This window comes from Ascaphus truei, chromosome 19 (assembly GCF_040206685.1).
Source record: "Ascaphus truei isolate aAscTru1 chromosome 19, aAscTru1.hap1, whole genome shotgun sequence".
NCBI classification, from domain to species: Eukaryota; Metazoa; Chordata; class Amphibia; order Anura; family Ascaphidae; genus Ascaphus; species Ascaphus truei.
In genome coordinates, this window is record NC_134501.1 from 16,562,810 (window position 1) to 16,584,383 (window position 21,574).

At 40.7% G+C, this 21,574-nt stretch overlaps 1 protein-coding gene across 4 annotated transcripts in view; it reads right to left on the reverse strand.

Annotated features, from left to right (window-relative positions):
* Window positions 1-21,574, reverse strand: part of WWOX (WW domain containing oxidoreductase) — a 549,395-nt gene that overhangs the window by 163,192 nt on the left and 364,629 nt on the right. The window contains exon 10 of one of the 4 annotated variants that reach the window (XM_075576747.1): window positions 16,389-16,522. The exons of the other annotated variants lie outside the window; for them this stretch is intronic. Coding sequence (XP_075432862.1) covers window positions 16,448-16,522 — 75 coding nt within the window. The 3' untranslated portion in view covers window positions 16,389-16,447. Of the gene's footprint in view, window positions 1-16,388; window positions 16,523-21,574 lie in introns of those variants that run through there. 4 annotated transcript variants of the gene reach the window in all.

Genomic DNA, 21,574 nt, shown 5'->3' on the forward strand with positions numbered 1-21,574 from the left:
GGTGGGATGGGCGTGATCTGCCATATTTTCTTGCGACAGTGCCCTCCCTCTTATCTGGATTGGTCCTCCGGACGATATGGGCCAATAAAGACTTGTAGTAAATACAGAAACCCGCCTTGCACACTGGCAGGATAGCCGATTTCAGGCGTTTCTTCTTCGGTAATCACCCATTTCATAAGCCGATACGGGAAGAAAGGACTGCCGCTCAACAGAGTTTAAGCCGCAGAATAGAGCGGTATATTTCTTTCACCACATGATTGATGCAGTAACAAACACAACGTTTTTGAGGAAAAAGACCCACTCTATATACCTGACGAAGGTGATATAAATATACCGTTATATACTGCGGAAGTGTCTTAAACCCATGTCATGGGATAATCTTCTTCCCGTAGCGACTAATGCCTGGTCCCTGCTGGCTACTGCAGCGCCCGCTCTGGCGGACGCTGCAGGAACGAGAGCCCTCCCCTCATTGGCGCCGGGGGCCGCAGCGCTGTGGCGAGAGTTGCTCCTGCTCTCAATAGAATTGAGAGCAGGACTCGCGACGGAGCGCTAAGCCACGCCACCCGGCGGTTCAGCCAATGTGGGCGAACCTGCTGTTTGACGTCATGGCCGCGCCTCTGTCACTCCCCCACCGGTCTCTCTTCCTGCAGCTCACTGCAGACCGGGGAATCGGCTGCACGCGCCGCCAGTCTCGCGGGCGCGCCTGCAGCGGAGGTACTGGGGCCTCTGCCATAGAAAGACTTATATCACCACATGTAAAGTCATTTCCTCCTTATTTTAATTGAACCTTAAATAAACTTGAATCCTTATTTATTACCTTGCAATAGGTTTAGTAATTTGAGCTGCAATTGGCCTAGCTGTTTCATCTAAAAATAGATTAACATTGATTTACGCTATTGTTTATGGAAATACTTTTCGCGTAAATAAAAAAAACAAACAAACCTATAATGGAATTCAATCAATTTTCCTGTAACAAAATTCTTTGACTTCTTCAGTCAAAGTTTTGCGAACTAATTCTGCTAATAGCACACGCTATTCTCAGAACAATTACACGTATTTCTGTACAAATAATAAACACTGAATATTTAAACAGTGAGTTCCTGGTACTTACATTATCATCACATTGGAGTGCATTCTTGAAAAGGAAAACCCGGAATCTAACATTGAAAAGTTCATTTTACAAACTGTAAATAAACAGATCTTGCTCATCTGACAGATTTGTTGAGTCTACAATAGATCACATTTCACCGTCAATAAATTCCCATTAGCTACAGCTTTTCCGAAGAAAAGGCAATATTTTTTTTCGTCGCCATGCAAACTATTTAACAATAATTCTATGTTTGTTGCTTTCCGATAAATAATGATATATTCTGTCTTTGTTATATTTCTTTATTTGATCGATGTCATCACTTCAGACGCGGTTCCAGTCTCAGAAAAAAAACCATAATGGCCAATAACATGGTTATTATTGTGGAGTAACGGTGTCCCGACGCCTTTCTCAGCAAGAAACGCCATATACGGGGATTTGTGTTGCATAAAAAATGTCCCGCTAAAAAGGAATACAAACGTTCGTATGTACTCTATGAAGGTTATTATGTGACATCATTCACACGATATATATGTATTACAGCTCAACCCCCTTATAACGCTGTGCTTGGGGTCCATAGAATCACATCGCGTTATAAGCGGATCGTGTTAGAAATAATGTACAATTGTATGCATCGTACAATAAAGTATTTAAGATACCAATAATCGTGTTGTAAAGTATTCACACATACGCAAATTGGGAGCCACGCTTGCATGGCGTTATAAGTGGATTCGCGTTGTAACGGATCGCGTTATAACGGGGCTGAGCTGTATATGCAGTTACTTTTTTGGGGCACACAGAAATGGATTGCGTTCAGCGTAAAGATGCAAATGGGATGTACTTAAAAAAAAGAATATTTCTGTGTGCCAAAAAAAAACAGGAGAAGGAACATCAAAATCCCTGCCTATTTCAACTTGGTGTAAACCCTAAAAGTCTGTTAATAATATTAGCGCAGAATGAAGTTGCTTTGTACTGCACCGACACACTTTATTCGAGCAAATACCCAGTATGTACCTGGCAGATACCTGGAATGCGCCGCTCCTCACCTCTGACAAGCCCCGTTGCGTTTACCTTCCCAGCCTGGGTTCATGCCTGGCTGACGGGCGGCTGATCTGTTAAATGATAATGATTAGGATTTAATAGGCTGCAATGCTTCGTGTGTCTACCAGATGGCATAAATTCATGAATTGTAATATATATATATACATACATATATATACTGTGCAGTATTGCAGCCAGCGGGAATAAAATGCTTCAATCCCTGCCTGGAAAATACCTCAATGCACTCGGGCAGAAAACAGTCACAAACCTCAATACACCCGGGTATACCCGAATTCGTGGGACTAGCCGAGCTCGAATAAAGTGTGTCGCCAGTGTACAGTATCAAACCTAAAATGTATTTGAAGCAGCCGTGGATGTTCCATTATAAAAGTTAACAAAATGTATAATAATAATTTTTTTTTAAAAATGACACAAACAATTGATATTTACAAACACGATTTATAAATAAAAATAAAAAACACACATAATTTGGTTTAAATGTAAATGGTATCAAGCAGGTATTCAGCATACGCCGCATATTTTATGCAGCTTGGTACCACTCGTTAGGACTGAAATTTTGATGCACAAATTGTTTGATATAAAATCTTCGCATATTGACCCCGTAGCGATTATGAAATGATCAGGAATGCGGTTGGATACTAATTGCGAGGGGATAGATGGTTTTTTTTTCCACCTCATCTTCGATTTGACGCTGAATTATTTATGGTACTTTAGATATAAATGATATTTTCTTCAGCTCTGGGGTCTTGGGAAGCATCAGTAACATTTTTTAAATAAACCTGTATTTCATTTCAGTGATTTATTTGTAGATCTTAAATTAATTAATTTGTATTGATAATAAATATTGTATGTTGTCTCAAATCAATATAATTTGCCAATTCACATTTACTTGTAATTACGGTAAAACTTTATTTACACATAACACGGTGGGTCTCCCCCCATCAGTCTTAAAGGCGCAGTACCCCCCAGAATGGACTTTTTTTTTAAATGTCTTTATTTAATTGGAAGGGAAATATAATTGAGATGATAAGATACATTTGACCTTGCTTGTCCCAGGTAGAGGATTAGGGCCTGGGGCAGAGGTGGGCCACTCCAGTCTTTGACCAACAGGTCAGGTTTCCAGGATATCCCTGCTTCAGCACACGTGACAGTCGTTGACTGAGCCACCGATAGATCCACCTGTGATGAAGCGGGGATATCCTGAAAACCTGACCTGTTGGTGGCTCTTGAGGACTGGAGTTTCCTACCCTTGGCCTGGGAAGTATTTAGGGCAGGAGTGTTCAGCTCAAGTTCTCCCAACAGGTCAGGTTTTCAGGATATCCCAGCTTCAGCACAGGTGGCTCAATCAGAGGCTCAGTTGAGGAAGGGACTGATTGAGCCACCTGTGCTGAAGCTAGGACTGATTGAGCCACCTGTGCTGAAGCAGGGATGCCCTGAAAACCTAATCTATTAGGGGGGGGGGGGCTTGAGGGCTGGAGTTTAGCCCTCTGATTTACAAATTAACATTGTGTATGTTACCCCACCCGAGCTTCAAATTCTTCCAGTGGCTTTTACAAATCACAGAGACTGCTTCCTACAATTGTTTATCTTTCATTATCAGCAAACAATATAATAAAGGAAACTAAACAGCTGCTGCAGGAAAGTAAGACTTGGAGCGCAGGTTATTTAAATGAATATATCACTTCAGTCTCAACCTGAACCATATGTTCCCCTCAGCTCTGAAAGGGAGGCACAGTTATTTCATGTTTGCATGTATGTAACATACTATACCCTGGCATGAACTGAAACTGGGTAGCTACAGACCACTGCATGACTAGTAATGCAAGATAACCTAATAGTAAACCACCACAAAGACTAGCTCGCAAAAACATGTGTAGAACATTTTGGCAGGTATCCATCAAGCCATCATGTGGGTATTTCACCCCTGTGGTAACTGCAATTTAAGTCATTAGCAGTTACTACCGGATCGGGGAACGATACCCACTATCACTGCTTCATCCCGTGTTGGGGGTATCACACCCAATGGGTGGTATTATTTGCACCCCGGCATATTTAAATACTTGCTTTAACAGAGAAAGTACCCACTTTTATTATAATATCGAAATATAAATACTACATCATATTTTTCTAGATCTTGTTTTCCATCAAGTTCAGGAATGGAAAGTGCAAACTTTTTAGTGCGGTAACGGTTCTGCACCTGAATGGGAGTCAGCAAAATGCTCTTCAATAAGAAGGGACAGCTGGATACGAAGTAACAACTGGTCAGTCAAGTCTGACTCAATGGAAGAGTGTCACCGACTGAAAACCATTTTTCTTTCAATTATTACTGCGTGAATTCTTCAGACAAGCCAGAGAGACAAATCCAAAAAAGTTCTGTTGCCCATATCAATATCCGGAGCCTGCTGCCCAAACTGGAGGAACTAAGGGCATGGTGCTTTATGCATAAACCCAAATCCATCATTTTCACAGAAACATGGCTGACCCCTAAAACTCCAAATGCAAATATCGGCATTCAGGGGTACTCCATTTCTAGGAGAGATAGGTCAAAGAGAGGTGGAGGGGTATTATTTTATATTGCAGACACCTTACAATTTACACTGTTAAATTAACCCCCAAGCCCACCCTCTTTTGAAATCCTCCCATTTTCTAAGCCCATCTTGGTTGCTGGCATCTACCGCCCCCCTAAAGCCGCACTACAGTCCCTGACTGATATCACCCAGTTTCTTAGCTCCATTTCCTCTCTGAATGAGAAGAGTGAGCTGCTAGTTCTTGGGGATTTCAACTTCAATTGACTCAACCCTGAAAACCACAAAATCCAGATACAACGCAGGTCACTTAACCTAACGCAACTCATTTCCCAACCCACACAGACAAACCAGAAATCTTACAACCATTCCTTGCTATACTGGCTTCCCTCCTCAAATCCCAGCAGAATCCAATCCTCTGGCATCCTTCCGGACATTTTCAGTGACCATGCAATAGAGTACTGTGTAAGTAAAATTAAACCACTCCAATCAAGCCCTAAAGTTCTCCTCACTAGAACATTTAGAAACGTTAACCCACAACAGTTTCTGGCTGACCTTACCAACTGCCCTTGGTACAGAATCGACTTAATTCCCGACCCTGATTCTGCGCTTGACTATTTCCAATCCGAGTTCCTAAAACTCTGTGATACCCAAGCTTCACTACGCAGAATAAGAGTATGGGGGGCCCACCTTACGTGAGTTACAACTGACCTTATAGCACTCTACCAGTTCAGGGATTCCTTGTGAAACTTTCCCCCCCCCGCGCCCCCTGTCTGCACTCCCCCCCTGCTTGCGCCCCCCTCCCTACCTTCTCACCGGCGTCAAAGGACGCCGCGGGGTCACGTGACACCTCGCTGGAGACTGTAAGGACAGAGACAGAGACCGCGATCCTCGCCACTTGATTTAAATGCCTTGGGGAAGAACAAGGGGCCTCTGAAACCGCCCCCCCCCCCCTAAAAAATCTCACGCCCCCCTGGTCTAAATAACTGAAACTCACTGATATACAGTCACTTTAAACCTTGCATTTTCCTTACAAACTGAGAGGCGATTCTGTCATCTTAAACCAAATCCATTTGTAACGTTCTTTCGTGTTTTTTGACTTTCTGTAAACATTCAAAACGCAGCAGAGTGGGAACATTTCCAAATACCGAAGCACATTTTTGAACGTAAATGTATTCTAAGCAACTGCAAAAAGAAAAAAAAAAAAGTATGTTTTACAATCTGTCTGGAAGTGAAGCCCGTCGCTGTATTCTCTAGAACATTTTAATTAAGCTGAAATTGCGATGCAAATCTCTGCACACTCCTTGGGGAGCAATATTAGATACACAAATTGTATATGCTGGTATTTGCCTAAATTCCTTATGGCAAGTTTCCACCCCATCCCTACCAGTGCTCTTCTTGTAACACACTGGAGGGTCCACAATACAATGTGAAGCCCTTGAAGTTATTTTTTACGGAAAACAGCTTACACAATTTCAGCTGTTGTCATTTCTGGTGTCTGTTTAAAAAAATGCAGTTTCTTACAAAATGTTACGTGGGACGGAGGGAAACGAACACCAGAGGCCGTTATCATATAGTATATATAGTGTTTCTTAACCTTTTGTCAATACGTCCCTATTTAAATGATCACATTCGCTTGGCACCCCGCCAGTTTATCAATCATTATTAATTATAATGAATACCAATAATTTGTTTAACGTTCCATTTGAACTGGCTACAAGTTGGCCAACTTAGATGCACGGTATAATCATGGTTAAGGTGTTAATTTGGAATATACAAGCAAGTAAAAGGAGTCGATCTTGAATACAAAAATATACATACATAAACTGCATTTAGTTAAACATCCTTTGTTGCAAATGTTATAGCCATATCATTGTTATTATACCTGAATAATAGATCATGCACAAATGTACTTTTAATATCAGGTTAAATATATGTTTTGCAAGTTACACAGTATAATATAGCGGCGCGCATACTGGGGGGCGGAAGACTTTATTGGGGGGCCACACGGCGGTTACAGAGGCCCCGCAGCGTCATTTGACGCATCATTAGAGGCGAGGAGGGGCGCGACTGAGGTGGCAGCAGATAAGGGGGCGCAGGCGCCAGGAGTTTGCGCACCGCTGGTATAACAAATCTTTACTTGCAATTCAATTCCAGAAAAATGCACACGGTTGATTGGGGCCACACACTTAAATGGTATAGACCAGACTACTGGAGAGGGTGGTGCTATCAGAGCGTCTTTAAGGTACTGCACAAAAATAACAAAAGGATAAGCACACCAAAAATAGGCAAAAAAAAACATTTCGGCTACTGTCTGGATGGAGCCTTTATCAAGAGATTTACCGAAACGTGTATGTTATATTCAATAATAATTATATATGTGTATGCTATATTCAATAATAATTATATATATATATATATATATATATATATATATATATATATATATATATATATATATATGCAATAATAATTATATATGTGTATGTTATATTTAATAATAATTAATAATTATATATATATATATATATATATATATATATATATGTGTGTATGTTATATTCAATAATACATTTATATATGTGTATGTTATACTCAATAACTATTATTATTTGTTTGTATATTGCACTGCACTAAGTAAAATAATATATATTTTCCACCCCAAAAGTACATCACAAATTAATTTCAGCAACAGACACAGAGAAGCAAATTGAGTTAGCCGCTGGACAGGACTTTTCCCACTTCAGAAGCTAGCAGTCAGACGCTGAGCAGCAATTCCTCCCTATAACGTTTCCCTTTGGCACCGAAAAGGTTAATGCACAGTTTAATTGTATTAAGGCTTTTTTTTTGGTATCTGTGCAGGATTATTCTGTACGAACTGTTCACAGCAATCCGTCAGCATCAGGAAACTGGCCCACGCTGGAAATACACTGATAAAACCTAAACCGACCATAATTAGTGCATCAGAATTCCCCTGAATTACCCGTTAGCTGGGGAAACAATGTGTGGGAAGATTAGGATTGAAAACTATTAGGAACTATTAAGAAGCGTCTTTGCACCCTGATACCGGTACTTTGTTCTGTATGCGATGAAAAGGCAAAATCTGCTTTCTCCTGTTTCCAGTTTTGGCTTTTTGGTTAAACTGTTGTTATACCAGATGTAACCACACATACTTTACCTGCAGCTAAGGAGTGCCACAGGAACCTGGCAATGGGGATTAACCCTGCGGGGGAATGTCACGTACGGCCCACCTGAGAGCACGTGACCTACATACGGGACAAAGGTTAATACTCTTCTCGCAACCGGTCCCACTCTTCACCTTCTCAAAAGTCCCACAAATTAGTTAACATCTCCCCTAAATCCATCCCAATATACCACCTGTCACGAGCAGCACACAGATGAGCACGTGACTTAGATATGCAATCATGATTAGTACACACGGCTACCCTGGCCAACTCACCGTTTACCTGCGCAAGGTACCTCCGATGAGTTGATATTAACCCCTTACTCAATTGCAGTCATATCTATACGCTGCCATCACACGGGAAATGCAAATAAGATGTCAAATTAATATTTGCCAGGGACCCTGGTCCCTGTTTGTTAGTGTCAGGAGAACCATAATTCACTCATCTCTGGCAACACATATGTTCTTATCTCTAGACCAGGGATGCGCAAACTGGGGGCGTGAGATTCTCTGTGGGGGTGCGCAGGGTTTACAGAGGCCCCGCACGCTTCCCGAAGGCACTTAAATTAAATGTCGGGGAAGCGGCGAAGGCCTCTGTAAACTTCACTTACCTCCGTCATGCCTCCACCAACCCCCCCGGTTCAGAGCGGAAAACAATAATGGCCGCTGGTGGTTTGGCTCGCAAAGACACCCAATAGAAAAGCTAAAACCTCATCAGGAGTTGACGCCACGGCTTACTATTGGTGGGCATGTTTGTAGCCCGACACCACAAATATCTCCGGAACCAGGTAGGGGTCCCCGGATGTCGAGGGACCCCCGCATGAGTTCTGAGGAGCCCCCAGTTCGTGTAAGATAATGAAATAAACGAGCAGCCGGAATTTCAGCTTTAAGCGATCATTGTGAAAAATTACAAAGTTGAAGACAATGGCGCAATTACGTGGCGAGACCGAGATTGGCCGATCATTGTCTGTTGTGTTTAAACCTTCAGTGACGGAGAGGTTACAGGGCAAGTGGGCAACGGGGGGGGACAAACAACCCACAGCATCAGACAGTGGCAAGTGGAGGAATACAGCATAACATATCATTACTTGCAATAATAGACTCATTGATGTCATTCTCTAGGTATAATATTACTGAGCTAGATATAAAGCATAAACTCAGGAGTGCCATCTATGTTTTATCGAATGCTATCTCCTTCCCACAAGACAAATAATTTCTTCCAACATTTCTTTTTAAAGAGCTGTGCTTGTTGTAGCATATAAAGATTTCTGTTAAAAATCAACGTATATATATTGATGCTGCTATCCATCCGACGCCTTCGCCCACTTACGCAAACTGTAAAGAAGTAAAGTGCTAGGAGGTTGCCTCTTATTTCATTGAATTTCACTGCAGATAGGAATGACTTGGCACAGTTAATCTGCCCACTTCCCTATCACATAACAGATATGTCTCTTATGACATTATATACTCAATATTATTATTATATATTGGCGCAAATAAGTTGTTTGGCAAATAAGGTTTTGATAAAAAAAAAACTGAACAGAGGTAGGATAATTGCGTTATACAGCCACATCTCTTCCATGAAATGTGGCAGTATGTGCTATTCCTAGAACTTGTATACAGGCATACCCCGCTTTAAGTACACTCACTTTAAGTACACTCGCGAGTAAGTACATATCGCCCAATAGGCAAACGCCAGCTCGCGCATGCGCCTGTCATCACGTCCTGAACAGCAATACCGGCTCCCTACCTGAACCGAAGCTGTGTGCAAGCGGGGAGACTATAGAGCCTGTTACAAATGCGTTATTTACATCAGTTATGCACGTATATAACGATTGCAGTACAGTACATGCATCAATAAGTGGGAAAAGGTAGTGCTTCACTTTAAGTACATTTTCGCTTTACATACATGCTCCGGTCCCATTGCGTACGTTAATGCGGGGTATGCCTGTACAGTATTGTATAATAAAAGCCCCTACGTGCACAAGGCCATTAATATCTGCCTGGGAATGGTCCATGTTTCAGAGGTCTGCTAAAGGTATGTGGTGACTATTCCGTCACTTTTTGTTACATATGGCAGTATTACTTTCAAAACGGTATCATGCCCACTGAATTATGGATAAGGAATACCAAACAATCAATATATTTCTCACGTTACCTAAACCGTAGCGCATTAGTCTAAGACTGCGTTTATAGTGCTGTCGCCGACGCCGGTGACGTCGCTGCGGTCGCTGGAAAAACCAATTCGTCTTGACTTCCAGCGATCGCGACCAAGCCGTCTCGCCGCTTCTACTATAAGCGCACGCTACGGGGCAATACATTTGTTTTGCCGCGACATCGCGTCGCCGGCACTATAAGCGCAGCCTTAGGCCGAGCTCATACACTCCGCTTGCTTGCGAGAGTGCAAGCTCTTGCTGCTTTAGCACAAGCGAGCTGCGCTCATAGTGTTGGAGGCGATGGGGGGCATGGCTATGACATCAAGGAGCTGGTTCACTGCGATTGGCTGAACCACTCACGTAACGTGGCCGCCGCGTGAAAAAAACGAATTTTTTGTCTTTTCTAAACGCGGTTGCTTTATTGTGCGCGCACTAGGAGCGGCCTCAAGGGATCCGGCACTTTGTGCTTAGCGTGTGTGTTCAAGCGCCATCGCACACAGTATGAGCTCGGCCTTAGCCCGGCGATATTTACCTTTCATATCCAAGCATCCTACCCCCAGCATGCCAAGTAAGAGGAACATGGAGCATCAATACTCCCTTCTTTTTACTTGGCAGGTGATCATTTCTATTAGACGGAAATGCAGAGACCCCGAAGGTAAATATTATCTGCAGGCCCCTGGTGCTAACAAAGAACAGTCCTCCTCTGGGGATGAATGACCAAAATAATATAAACAGGATTTCTGTTTTAAGTCACAAAGGTTCATATAAAAAAAAAAAATGTGATTAAAAGATAATTGATACGTCTGCGAATAAATGAGGTACAATATCAGACATAAACACAAAGCACTTTACGCCTCAGCGAACATTATTCTGTGTAAAACCAGTTGGTGTTGTGCCAGCACCCAGGACATCACTTTGAAATACTGTTTACTTAAAAGCTACTGTAAGTATTTGAATTTTCGTCGTCTGATCTCTCTCTTGAAACAGATTAATGTTGTTAGTTGAAACATACACCAGGAATGTTATTGCAATTTGATTTACTGCCCCATGTTTTGCTGTGCATATGAATTATTATTTAATGCACCTTCGTAGATATTATGCACTTTATATCCGATATATTTATATTTTATGCCCAGTGTGATGTGTGCTGGAGTGAGGGATCTCCTATGTGTAGCCACTGGTGATATAATAATTATGGCGCACAGACAGCCCGCTAAACATCAGGATTGATCGTGCAGGTTCTAGTGCGGATACTGTAAGTCCTTTTATTTCAGGCATCCAGCATTAGATTGTAAGCTTTTTGCAGGTAGGATTTGTTGTGCCTGTCCTGGTAACGTAAAATACAAATTGACATGCAGGGTTAGGTTTTTCAAATAAAACCCAGGAATCCGTTGGTCCAACATCGTGACAGAAGAATGGAATGTGGCCCATGTCTTGTAATTGGAAAAACATCGGACTATCAGCAGCACAGCCCGACCCCGCATAATGTCAACGGGGTAACGTGTTTTTTTTTCATAATTCTAAATGAAAAGGAATATGAGATTTATTCAGTAATCTGCGTTAGTGCCGGACCAGCCCAAATCCCGTGCATGTGTATCCAGATCTGAGTATTAATATTGTATTGTTTATTTATATGCGAGTATGAGAGAATGAGACACTCCGAGCATTGTTATCCTCGATCAGAACCACGTATAGTTAATAACTGAAATACAGGCAGTCCTCGGTTATCCAACACAATGTGTTACTCAAAATGGCGTTGGATAGCGAAACGTCTTAAAGCGAAACACGTTTTCCCATAGGAACACTGTTTAAATGAAAGGTTCCGTTCCTGAAGGCATTTTTAACACTAAAATACACCAAATATTTTACGCAGGCAATAACATATGCAGCACACACACAAATTATATAGTGTATACTGTATACTGTATTATATATATAATATAACATAATATATCATGTAATTTAATAATATAATATATTATAAAGTATAATATAATATGATATTATATGATTATATATATTATATACACATAAACAACTTTGCAAAGCATCGTAAGAGCGTTGGATAAGCCGTTTTGGCGTTGTAAAAATGAATATAGGTATGTATTCATAGCGTTGGATAAGTCATTCGTTGTAAAGCAAAGCGTTGTAAAACGAGGACTGCCTGTACTTTAATTATAGGAGTTTTAATCTCTCTTTTTTTTTATTGGCTGTGTATGTGTTGATTATAAAGACCGGCGCTCACATATCTAAAAAAGTAAACACTTGAGTGCAGCAATCCACGCTGCTCGCAATTTATTTTGAAACATATCTGAACCTGATCTGTTGTCCCCGAACGCCTGGGGACCGGCGCCAATACCTGCGGTCCCATCACCGGGAATTATTATTTTTTTGCCTGAGGGCCATAAAATGACCTCAGGGTCAGGGCTCATTCCAACGGCCAGTGACATTGCAGCTTTCTTTAGTTATAAAGAAACTACAAACATTGACTGTAAGTACTTTTTCCCTGGAGGTCAGGATAAGCGCAGAGAAACCCTCCGATCCAGGTAAGCTTAAAAAGAAGAATAAAAAAATATCTACTTCGCGGAGAATTGCTGCCTTAATAGAAAATGATCAATGATTCGGTCCTGCTGGGGAAAAAAGGCTAAATCATACAGCAAAATATCTTCAGAGAATGTTACAACAGAACGGTACAAATCACTGAAGATAGGATGAAAATGATACATAACACTATATAAAATAACTGATGGTATCTGCAAACCCTAGAAAGAGTTTTGCATGTACTAGTCGTTACTATTATGGGTATTACTTCAGTCAGCAGATCAGGTAGAAAATCAGGAAGGATTTTGTTTTGAGGTAAGCAAGCTCTCCGAGAGGAAGCATTAGGACGTGATGGATGTGTGTCAAACACCCAAACGCACAGCACCCGCCAAAAATAAGGGAAGCAAAGATTGTACATGGGAATTTACAGCCCAGCTCTGAACTAAATGGCATATGCAGACTCCGACATTCATAAATTAGCCATGTTGCATTAAAGTCTAAGGTTGGAAAACACAGGAAAAGGTTGAGTCAGTCGCAGAGCACTTACATTCTGAATGTCGACTAACAGTTCAAAGGATGTGAAATATGGCTCTTGTTTTGACACTATTGTAATGGCGTAGTTGTTCACTTGCCTTGTTTCCATGGGGTTTATGGTCCATAAAGTTTAATAACAATGTTAACAGCTGAACAGTGAGCGCAGAATACTAGGAGGCTGCGATATAAAACAGGATCAGTGTTTTATCTGGGCAATCTTTTCTGGTAACGTATGAGCTTTTCTTGTGGCTTTCCCCCGCTTTTTTAAATGTTATTTTTGGGGGCAACCCATTTCTCCATCCAAACACAAAGGACACTGTCCCCCTGAAAACCGGAACACGTGTAATTAGCGCTGAGTAGCCGGAGATCTCATGCGGATGTTAAACCACAACGCTGCTTTGTTTTTTGTATGCACACTCACCTACAGCATAGCACTCTTTAACCTATTCACTGCCAGCGAAGCCTGCGTTGTAGGCCTACTCTGGCAGCGGAAAAGTTAATATGTGTAATATAATACTGTGTTATTTAATAAATAATTCCAATAAAGTACTTTTCAATAGACAAAGGGGATGAAATGCACACTGGGTCCTCTGGTAAACAAGAGGTTAACACGGACAGGTGCAAACGGTATACAAGGTATGCAATAAAGACGCATGTATCCGTTTCTTCTTCATTATATTACATTATATTACAGTGTAAGGACACAAACTGGTCACCACGTGATTTCATTGTAGAACGCATTAGGCATGTGGTTTTCTCAAAGCACAGAGAGGTTTTAGAGGTTGCCTTAAAATCAAAGCCTCGGAACAATATTAACAGTTAAAACTACTCATTAACAAAATATATATTTTGCACCAAACGCAACCCATGTTAATATCAGCAGTTAGGGATCATATCAAGTTATTAGGATATAAATGTGCACACTAAGCTTTATTTAGACAAGATTATAGGACGTGTGTATCAAGTTTATCGGCATTGTAGAATTCTCTAGTGAAGAAGAGGTTGACTAATTAACACATATGATAGACCGTAAAATATCATGTTATTTAACCATATAACCATTTACAAATATATAATGTTTCGGGGGGGGGGGGAAGGGAGTACATTTAAAAAAACCAAGGATTATGCCAATTAATACGAATATATAAAGAAGCTGGGTTTTTGCAACCTTTATTTTATATTTGAGGAAAAGTAAATGTGGGATCTCCCGTCTCAATAGATTACGGAATGATTGGTTAACAGAGGTGTACGGAGTAACCCATGAGGGTTACGGAGAACATTTGAAATCCTGAGTCAGAATTTCTTCACCGAGTGTAAATTTGGCCTAGGTCTCCGCAGTAATCCCACGGGACCCTAACAAGAACCACAATGTAACAAAGTACCTGACATGTTTAAATGCCGAACCCCCTGTCATACCACTGAAGCTGCAGGGTGTTGAAACCATTAACAGAGAGGAAAGAAAAGTTTCCATCTCTTTTGTCCTTGAAGTAATTAATCAGCATTGACTTCTTGCTTAAATAATCATGCCTGGCATGTGCCTGTAACGATAGCTATAGAATAGGGCATGCTTCGGAAGAGGGCTGCTGCTTGTTGATTGGCCATTCAAAGCCGTCTGGAAACGCTAGCCAGACAATGCTGCCAGTGACAGCAATCAGTGGTGCAAAGACCTGAAAGAAATCAATATCACAAAAAGGAAAATATACCAAGGTTAGTGACCAGGAACAGATAGTGACCTTGGATTCCCCTTTGGATGCATGATCTTGACCCGTTAGCAATGAGAACCCACTGGTGATGTCTGCCTGGCATAAATCAGGCTACAGAACCGCAAGGCATCCAACTGGGTCATTGTGGCCCTGAGAGAAAATGAACTTTTTCATTGCTGCTCAGAACCATTCATTTACATTTTTAACCAGTTTTTTTTAATTTTTTTATATCTCTCTCTTTCTCTCTCTCTCTCTCTCTCTCTCTCTCTCTCTCTCTCTCTCTCTCTCTCTCTCTCGTTTATTTCCAGGGTTGAACCCCACTGTTTTCATCTCCGAGCACCCCCTCATTCCCGAAGTGCTTACTGGTGAAGCAACCGTTCAAATAATTGCCATTTTGTTTCCCCGCCGGGAGATTTAAACCTGGTAACAATCACCGGTATTTCGGAAACCGGGTAGTCCCTGAAACAAAAAATAGTGGCGTTTGGTTCATTGTAACTGCAGGTTTCCATCGTGTAATAAATATGGGTACCTGAAAAAATGAAAACACAGAGGAGGAACTGCTTCTTTAAGTCATTGGCCTTTGAAGTGGGAGACCTATTGGGGGGGCCTCATGTGGGTTTGTGGCTCTGGTCTTCAGGTACAAAACATGGGACTGTAAGATCCATCCATGGGGGAAGGATTCATTGTGTCTGTATTGTTGCATCTATTCAGTACAGCGCAATATTAACTGTTAGTGTCATGTAAGAATAAGCCATATGATTGTTCAGGATTTTGAAAATCTGGGATTTGACATTAAGGTGGGAACTGTATCATGCACTATTGTGACTTAAAGCAGCAAAACGTGAAATCATGTATGTTTTTTTTTTTTAAATAATAAATCAGTTCTGTAGTATTAGATAATAGTGACTGTTTTTTTTAATGTATTTATTTTATTCAACTCTTAATACCATGTTTAATGTTTTAAAGCATCCTTTGATTTCTATAGCAGGTTTTAGCCCACCTCCCGAGCAGTGCCAGATCTATGCAACACTTTCCTGTTTGGGATAATTTGTTGCCAATGTTCTCAGCCATTTCAGCTGCAAACTGTAATAATGGATAGTTACCGTAGTAATATAAGGATATGTTGTAGCTGCTGAGTTACACCGACTAAAGGTTTTATTGAAACTGAAAGGCGGCCATTATGTTAGGCACACAATCATGTTTTTTTTTACAGATTTATAACAGGGGCACCAGACGATTGCCAGCTTGGGTAAGAATGTAGAATTATACATTGTCACATGCTTTACAGATGAAAATAATAATAAGAAAAAAAGTGGGGAAAGTAATATTGCTGCTTTAATACTAATTCTAAGAGAAGCACTTTGATACGTCTGTGAGTACCAGTACCTAAAGCTATCTTACCCCTATTTTTATTCTCCTTGCACTGCCTTTGTGGGCGAGTATCGTTGTATATATACAAGGAGCAGGTAAAGGATGTATGTATTAAAATGTTAGGATTATGTCTAGCAATATTATCCTCTTACCTGTGGGTCGGAGGGGGCTGTCTCTGCCTGGGCTGGGGTGTCATAAACCTCTCCAGGACCTTCATTCACAGCCCCCTAAGTAAGAGGGTAACAGCCTAAATAACCAAACTGGCCATTACCTCCTTCCGGTTTCTATATAAATGTTGCTTTAGTAAACTCTCTGTAGTACAGGAAACGGCAGTGAAGAACACCATGCGTTTGTACCAACTGGAAAAAAAAAAAAGCAACATGTTTTGGGTTCTATGATTTCCCCTAATATAATGACTTTGCATTTACTGTTAAATGTTCTCATGAACCGCAGAATAAATTGTCTCAAACACATTCATGAGATTTTATTTCGCACACGGTGTAATGGGCCAGCTCACCACAAATTACTACCAGTCACAAAGTTTTTTTCCGGAACGTTCTGTGTTGCAAGCGACGATACATTTACAGAAAGTTAATTCAATGGAAAAAAAATGGCGGATTTAACCCCTTTGCTGCCAGAGGGACCAGAAACGCAGCATGCCGTAAGCCACACAGGGGTTCAACATCATTTCAACATCATTTCGAAATCAGAGAATTAACAGCAGACTTGAGAACAGCATCCAGTGACCACTTTACTGGGCAAATTAATAATATCCCCCATATTTAAAAATCGGGCATGGAAAGTGTTGGGGGAAAAAAGCCTCAGAGTGTAAAAAAAAAAAAAAAAACTCCCATTAATTAAAAAAAAAAAGTTTTCTTCAAAAATGGTGCTCCTGTTTTTGGCCTAATTTTTGCATCCTGGTGACTTGGAATAACCCCACAACATGTCATGTTCGCTCTCATTACTAATGGACTTTTCCTGCAGGGCTACACTGTTCTATTAAAACATGATTGCAGGTCGGGCAGGTACAACAGTGACAGAATTAAGATAGTTAGGAGATCTACATAAGACATAAGAAATTGGGACATAAGTTAGGGCCATTCCTCAATAGGCGTCAGTCAGGTGGAACGAGAGCTGGAGAGTCCGTCATCAAGAAAAAGGAAATCGGTTAAACAGTGTCCTCTACGAAGCCAGAAATATGAGATCCAGTGACCCCACCCTTTCCTAATGTGACTTTCCCCCCATGTCGTTGTCATAGATGTAGGTATGTTTGTGTGTTTTATTATCTTACAATGTATAAACAAGTTACAGAAGATTTCGGATGTGACAAAATGTATACGACAAATGTTATATCTTCTTGAAAACGGAATAAAATATAAAGTTGGAAAAAAAAAATCATGATTGCATACTCAGGTAAAATATCTATATGTATGTACAATAACCAGAAACATATGTACAGTAAAGAGGCAACTTGTAAAAACTGGGGAAAGGGGGAGACCAAGCACTCTATATTTTATCAAACCATAATTACATCATTTGAACTTATTACTCATTTCATCAAGTTAACCAAAACCGTAAGCTACACTTTTCAAAATATACTTCATTGGGGCATCCAGGATTTCAGGCAACTGACCAGCTCCTGAATAAACTGCAGAATGAAATGAATTTATGCATGCACAGAGACTGCTGTTCAGTTTATTAATTTTTGCTCAGAACATTGTAATCAGATTACACTCAAATATCCTGTTGTGGATCTTCCTTTTAAATTCATATCAAATAATACAAATTAAAGAAGAAGAATGAAGCAAGTGAAAAGCTAGGAAATTTGCATGTTCTATGAATAATGTTAAAAGGGTTTCAAATGGAATTTCTGTGATGGTTTCATTATGTTTTTGGGGGATAAAAAAAATAGCATTTATCAGATATGTGATCTGATGGGTAATACATTTATAGAGAAGAGAGGCGATTAACGGGCATGAAATGCAGATGTAAGTGTGTTATATGCAAATTACAAGGAGTTACATTTCCAGATTGATTTCTCTCACAAAGAAATAAAATAAAGCAAATCAATTGACCTGTTCAAGCCTGTAAACAGCAGGACTCCCATATATTTTCTATATACCTGACTGGCCCATGCAGTAATGAACGCGTTAATGCTCATTTTTCAAAGAAGCTACTAGTGATGTTTCAGGAATAAAACTGGTCTCCCGATGACATCACAGCCTCCTATTGGCTGGCAGAGCGAGCCCTGACTTGTCGCCAATTCAAGACCAGCAGACAAGTACTATTGGCCTGTGGACAAAACTATCGGTAACTCAAGAACCAGGGGGCCCGTGGGGGCTGAGAGACAATCGGATCAGCTCTGGGGACCCCCTAGCTCAGGTAGGTAAAAACAAATAAAAATAAATGTCTTAAAAAGTCAGCGGGTGCCCACGGACTACTGCTGTAATAGCAATGTATCAAGGCATGTACTGTAACAATGATTTTGCCTTGTGATAGTAAGAAATACAGGGACTGATAATATGGAGAAATAGAAGGATATAAGGGAATGGTTAATGTAGCAATTTTAGACACTTCCCATCACTTGTCTCCTCTCCTTTTGTATTGAATAAAGTAGCAAATCAAAGCCGATGTGAACCTCGTCAGCCTAGGAAGCTTACGTGAAATTCCAAAAGGAGATTTGTTACGTTTGATGGTGATGCCAGTGGAAGCGATATTAAATCAATGGCAAGCTACAGTGCATAGTCGTCTTTGTTTTTGTACATGGTTTAGCTTCCTGGATTGCTGAGTATTCACACTCATCCGGTTTCAAGCCATTCCTTAATGCGCGAGAAGTCCTCATTGCGTGTACCATTTCAAAGCTTTACCCATGTGAAAGAATTGCAAAGGTTCCAATAAAACAGTCCTCAGCAGAAGGAGGCTTTACATGCTGCAAATCTCCGTTTTGGCAACCCAAAGAGGGAATATAAGCTTAAAGGCCTGAATTTAACAAACCTAATTATCAAGGCTTAATTAGTACCAAGGGTAAAGCTTCATGGAACACCTGCAGACTTAATTTATGTCCTGACAGAGAGGAACAAGTGTTAATGGGCTGTAGTTATGGTAATATCTGTACCTTGGAGAGCATGGGGGATATAACACGAGACTAGACAGTAGTTCTCTATTTCAAGCTACAGAACAAACAGAAAAGATTTTAATCGTAATATTAGTTTGCACACAACTCCTCCGAGACGTGATGTATCAATTCAACTTTACAGTGATGTGTAGAATCCCAAAGAGGCTGAATTATATTAGACAAATTAGACTGACTCCTTTCCCCATCACAACAGATACAATAAAATAGTAAGATCATGATCATCCACTGTGCTAATTGTGCTGCATCTACACTATGTTGTACCTAAATGCAGGGCGATAACCCGACTGACCTCGAGCACTAGAAGAAAGAACATGTATTCTGTATGCTTTTTTGCTGTGTAAAATATCAGAAAAAAAAATAAGGCTTTCTGCATGCTCCCCAGGACCCCGCCCAACGCACAATTTGGCACCAGAATGATGTTGAAATAATCATTATAAAAAAGCATTTCTCAACATCAACGTATTAAAGGACAGGACGTCAATCCTTCTGCACTTGTGTCAGAAAGCATTATTGCAGGGGTTCTCAACTCCCATCCTCAAGACCTCAGTCTTTGACTGAGCCACTGATAAAAGCTGCAGTTCAGTCAATATCCTGCATGTGTGTTTTTTTTTAATAAATCAGTTCTGTAGTAAGAAAAAATACTTTTAGCATTTTCTGTTTTAAAAACAACAACTTTGAAAGACCAATTTTATTGTATTCTATTATAACAGCCATTTGCTAAGGCACTGCCCCTTCATGTCCTGTCACAAGCCCTGGCACACCCCTTTGTCAACCCTGCCCTCCCTCTAGCACATGTCAGTGCAGTAGTGCTCATGAATATTCATGAGCTTCCACTGACTGACAAGCAGAATATAAACAAATCCCAGCTTTTAATATGTCACCAAATTTCGACCTATCAATACATGGAGAACGAATTGAGCTGCAGCTATACAGTTCTTTAGCTAATTAGAGATTGCCCACATGAAACTATTGAAGTAAAAAAATAAATGTAAAAAAAAAAAAAAAAAAAAAATAGACTGAACTGCAGCTTTAACCCACCTGTGCTGAAGCAGGCTCTTTGACTGACCCACTGATTAAGCCACCTGTGCTGAAAGAGGGATATCCTTAAGACCTGACGTGATGTGACGTGACGGGGGGGGGGTGGTTCTTGAGGACTGGAGTTGTGAATCCCTGCACATCAAGGAAACTGCCAGGTCTGAGCTATTTCACTTTATCAGGGCTTCAACATTAATTGTCTATTTGCTGGATAGCCCTCATAGTGCCTGACTGAGCGTATAAGGTAATGCAGAACACCTTCAGTGACAAGCTTCTCTTAAGTGGTAAACCCAGACATTTGGACCAGGGGTTGCAAAGTGTAACTTACTCTGTGTGCCACTTTAAGTATGTACATTTCATATACACAACCAGCTATAAATTGTGTTTGCAAGATGTAAGAACTTACAGCAACAGTTGACGTTATGTGGCCACTATGAGCTTGTAAGTAGGTGGCGTTACTAAACCCCTGACACCCAGGAGTTCTAGCAAATCTCTCCATTACCAGAGCTGCTAACCCCTTTGGGTGGAAAAAAAGGTTATCAGTGCTTTGTCATCATCCATAGTCAATTACCAAGAAAATTGAATACTTGGTTATACTTTTTCTTATGTTATTAGCAAGAAGTGAAAGGATTTAAACCTACAATGCTGTTTTACACCGAGAACATACATGACCATGGAAAACATGAGGTAAATATGTACACTGAATTGCAAGACAAACATGCACACTCATTGATTCTCGTAAAACAAGACGGTGCTGTTATGGGAAGGATGCTTTTTGACCGCAAACGGCTGTGTGTAGGTTACAGATCTTCATGTATTCAGAGACACTGTACATTTCAAAAGTACGTGTAATTCGAATGTTGTTATGGAAATGTCACTTGTACAACAGTAAGGAATAAACCCTTTCAATGGTATAAGCAGTGTATACATTTAGTCATCGGTTGCTGAAACCACACATGATAAGGAACAAAACTGTAAGGTCAACATTATTTACACCAGTAATTACAAGGAAGACTGAATGCAAGTCTCCCTCGCTGGAATCTCCCCCGCTGCTTCCTACAAACTCAGGCTGAAACTTCAGTAGTGTAGGTGGTGCTAGCACGGGGGGGTTGGGGGAGGGGTTTGGGTGGGGGTTGGGGGAGAGGGTTTTTGGGGTTGGGGCGACTCCAGTCCTCAAGAGTCACCAACAGGTCAGGTTTTAAGGATATCCCTGCTTCAGTACAAGTGGCTCAATCGAAGG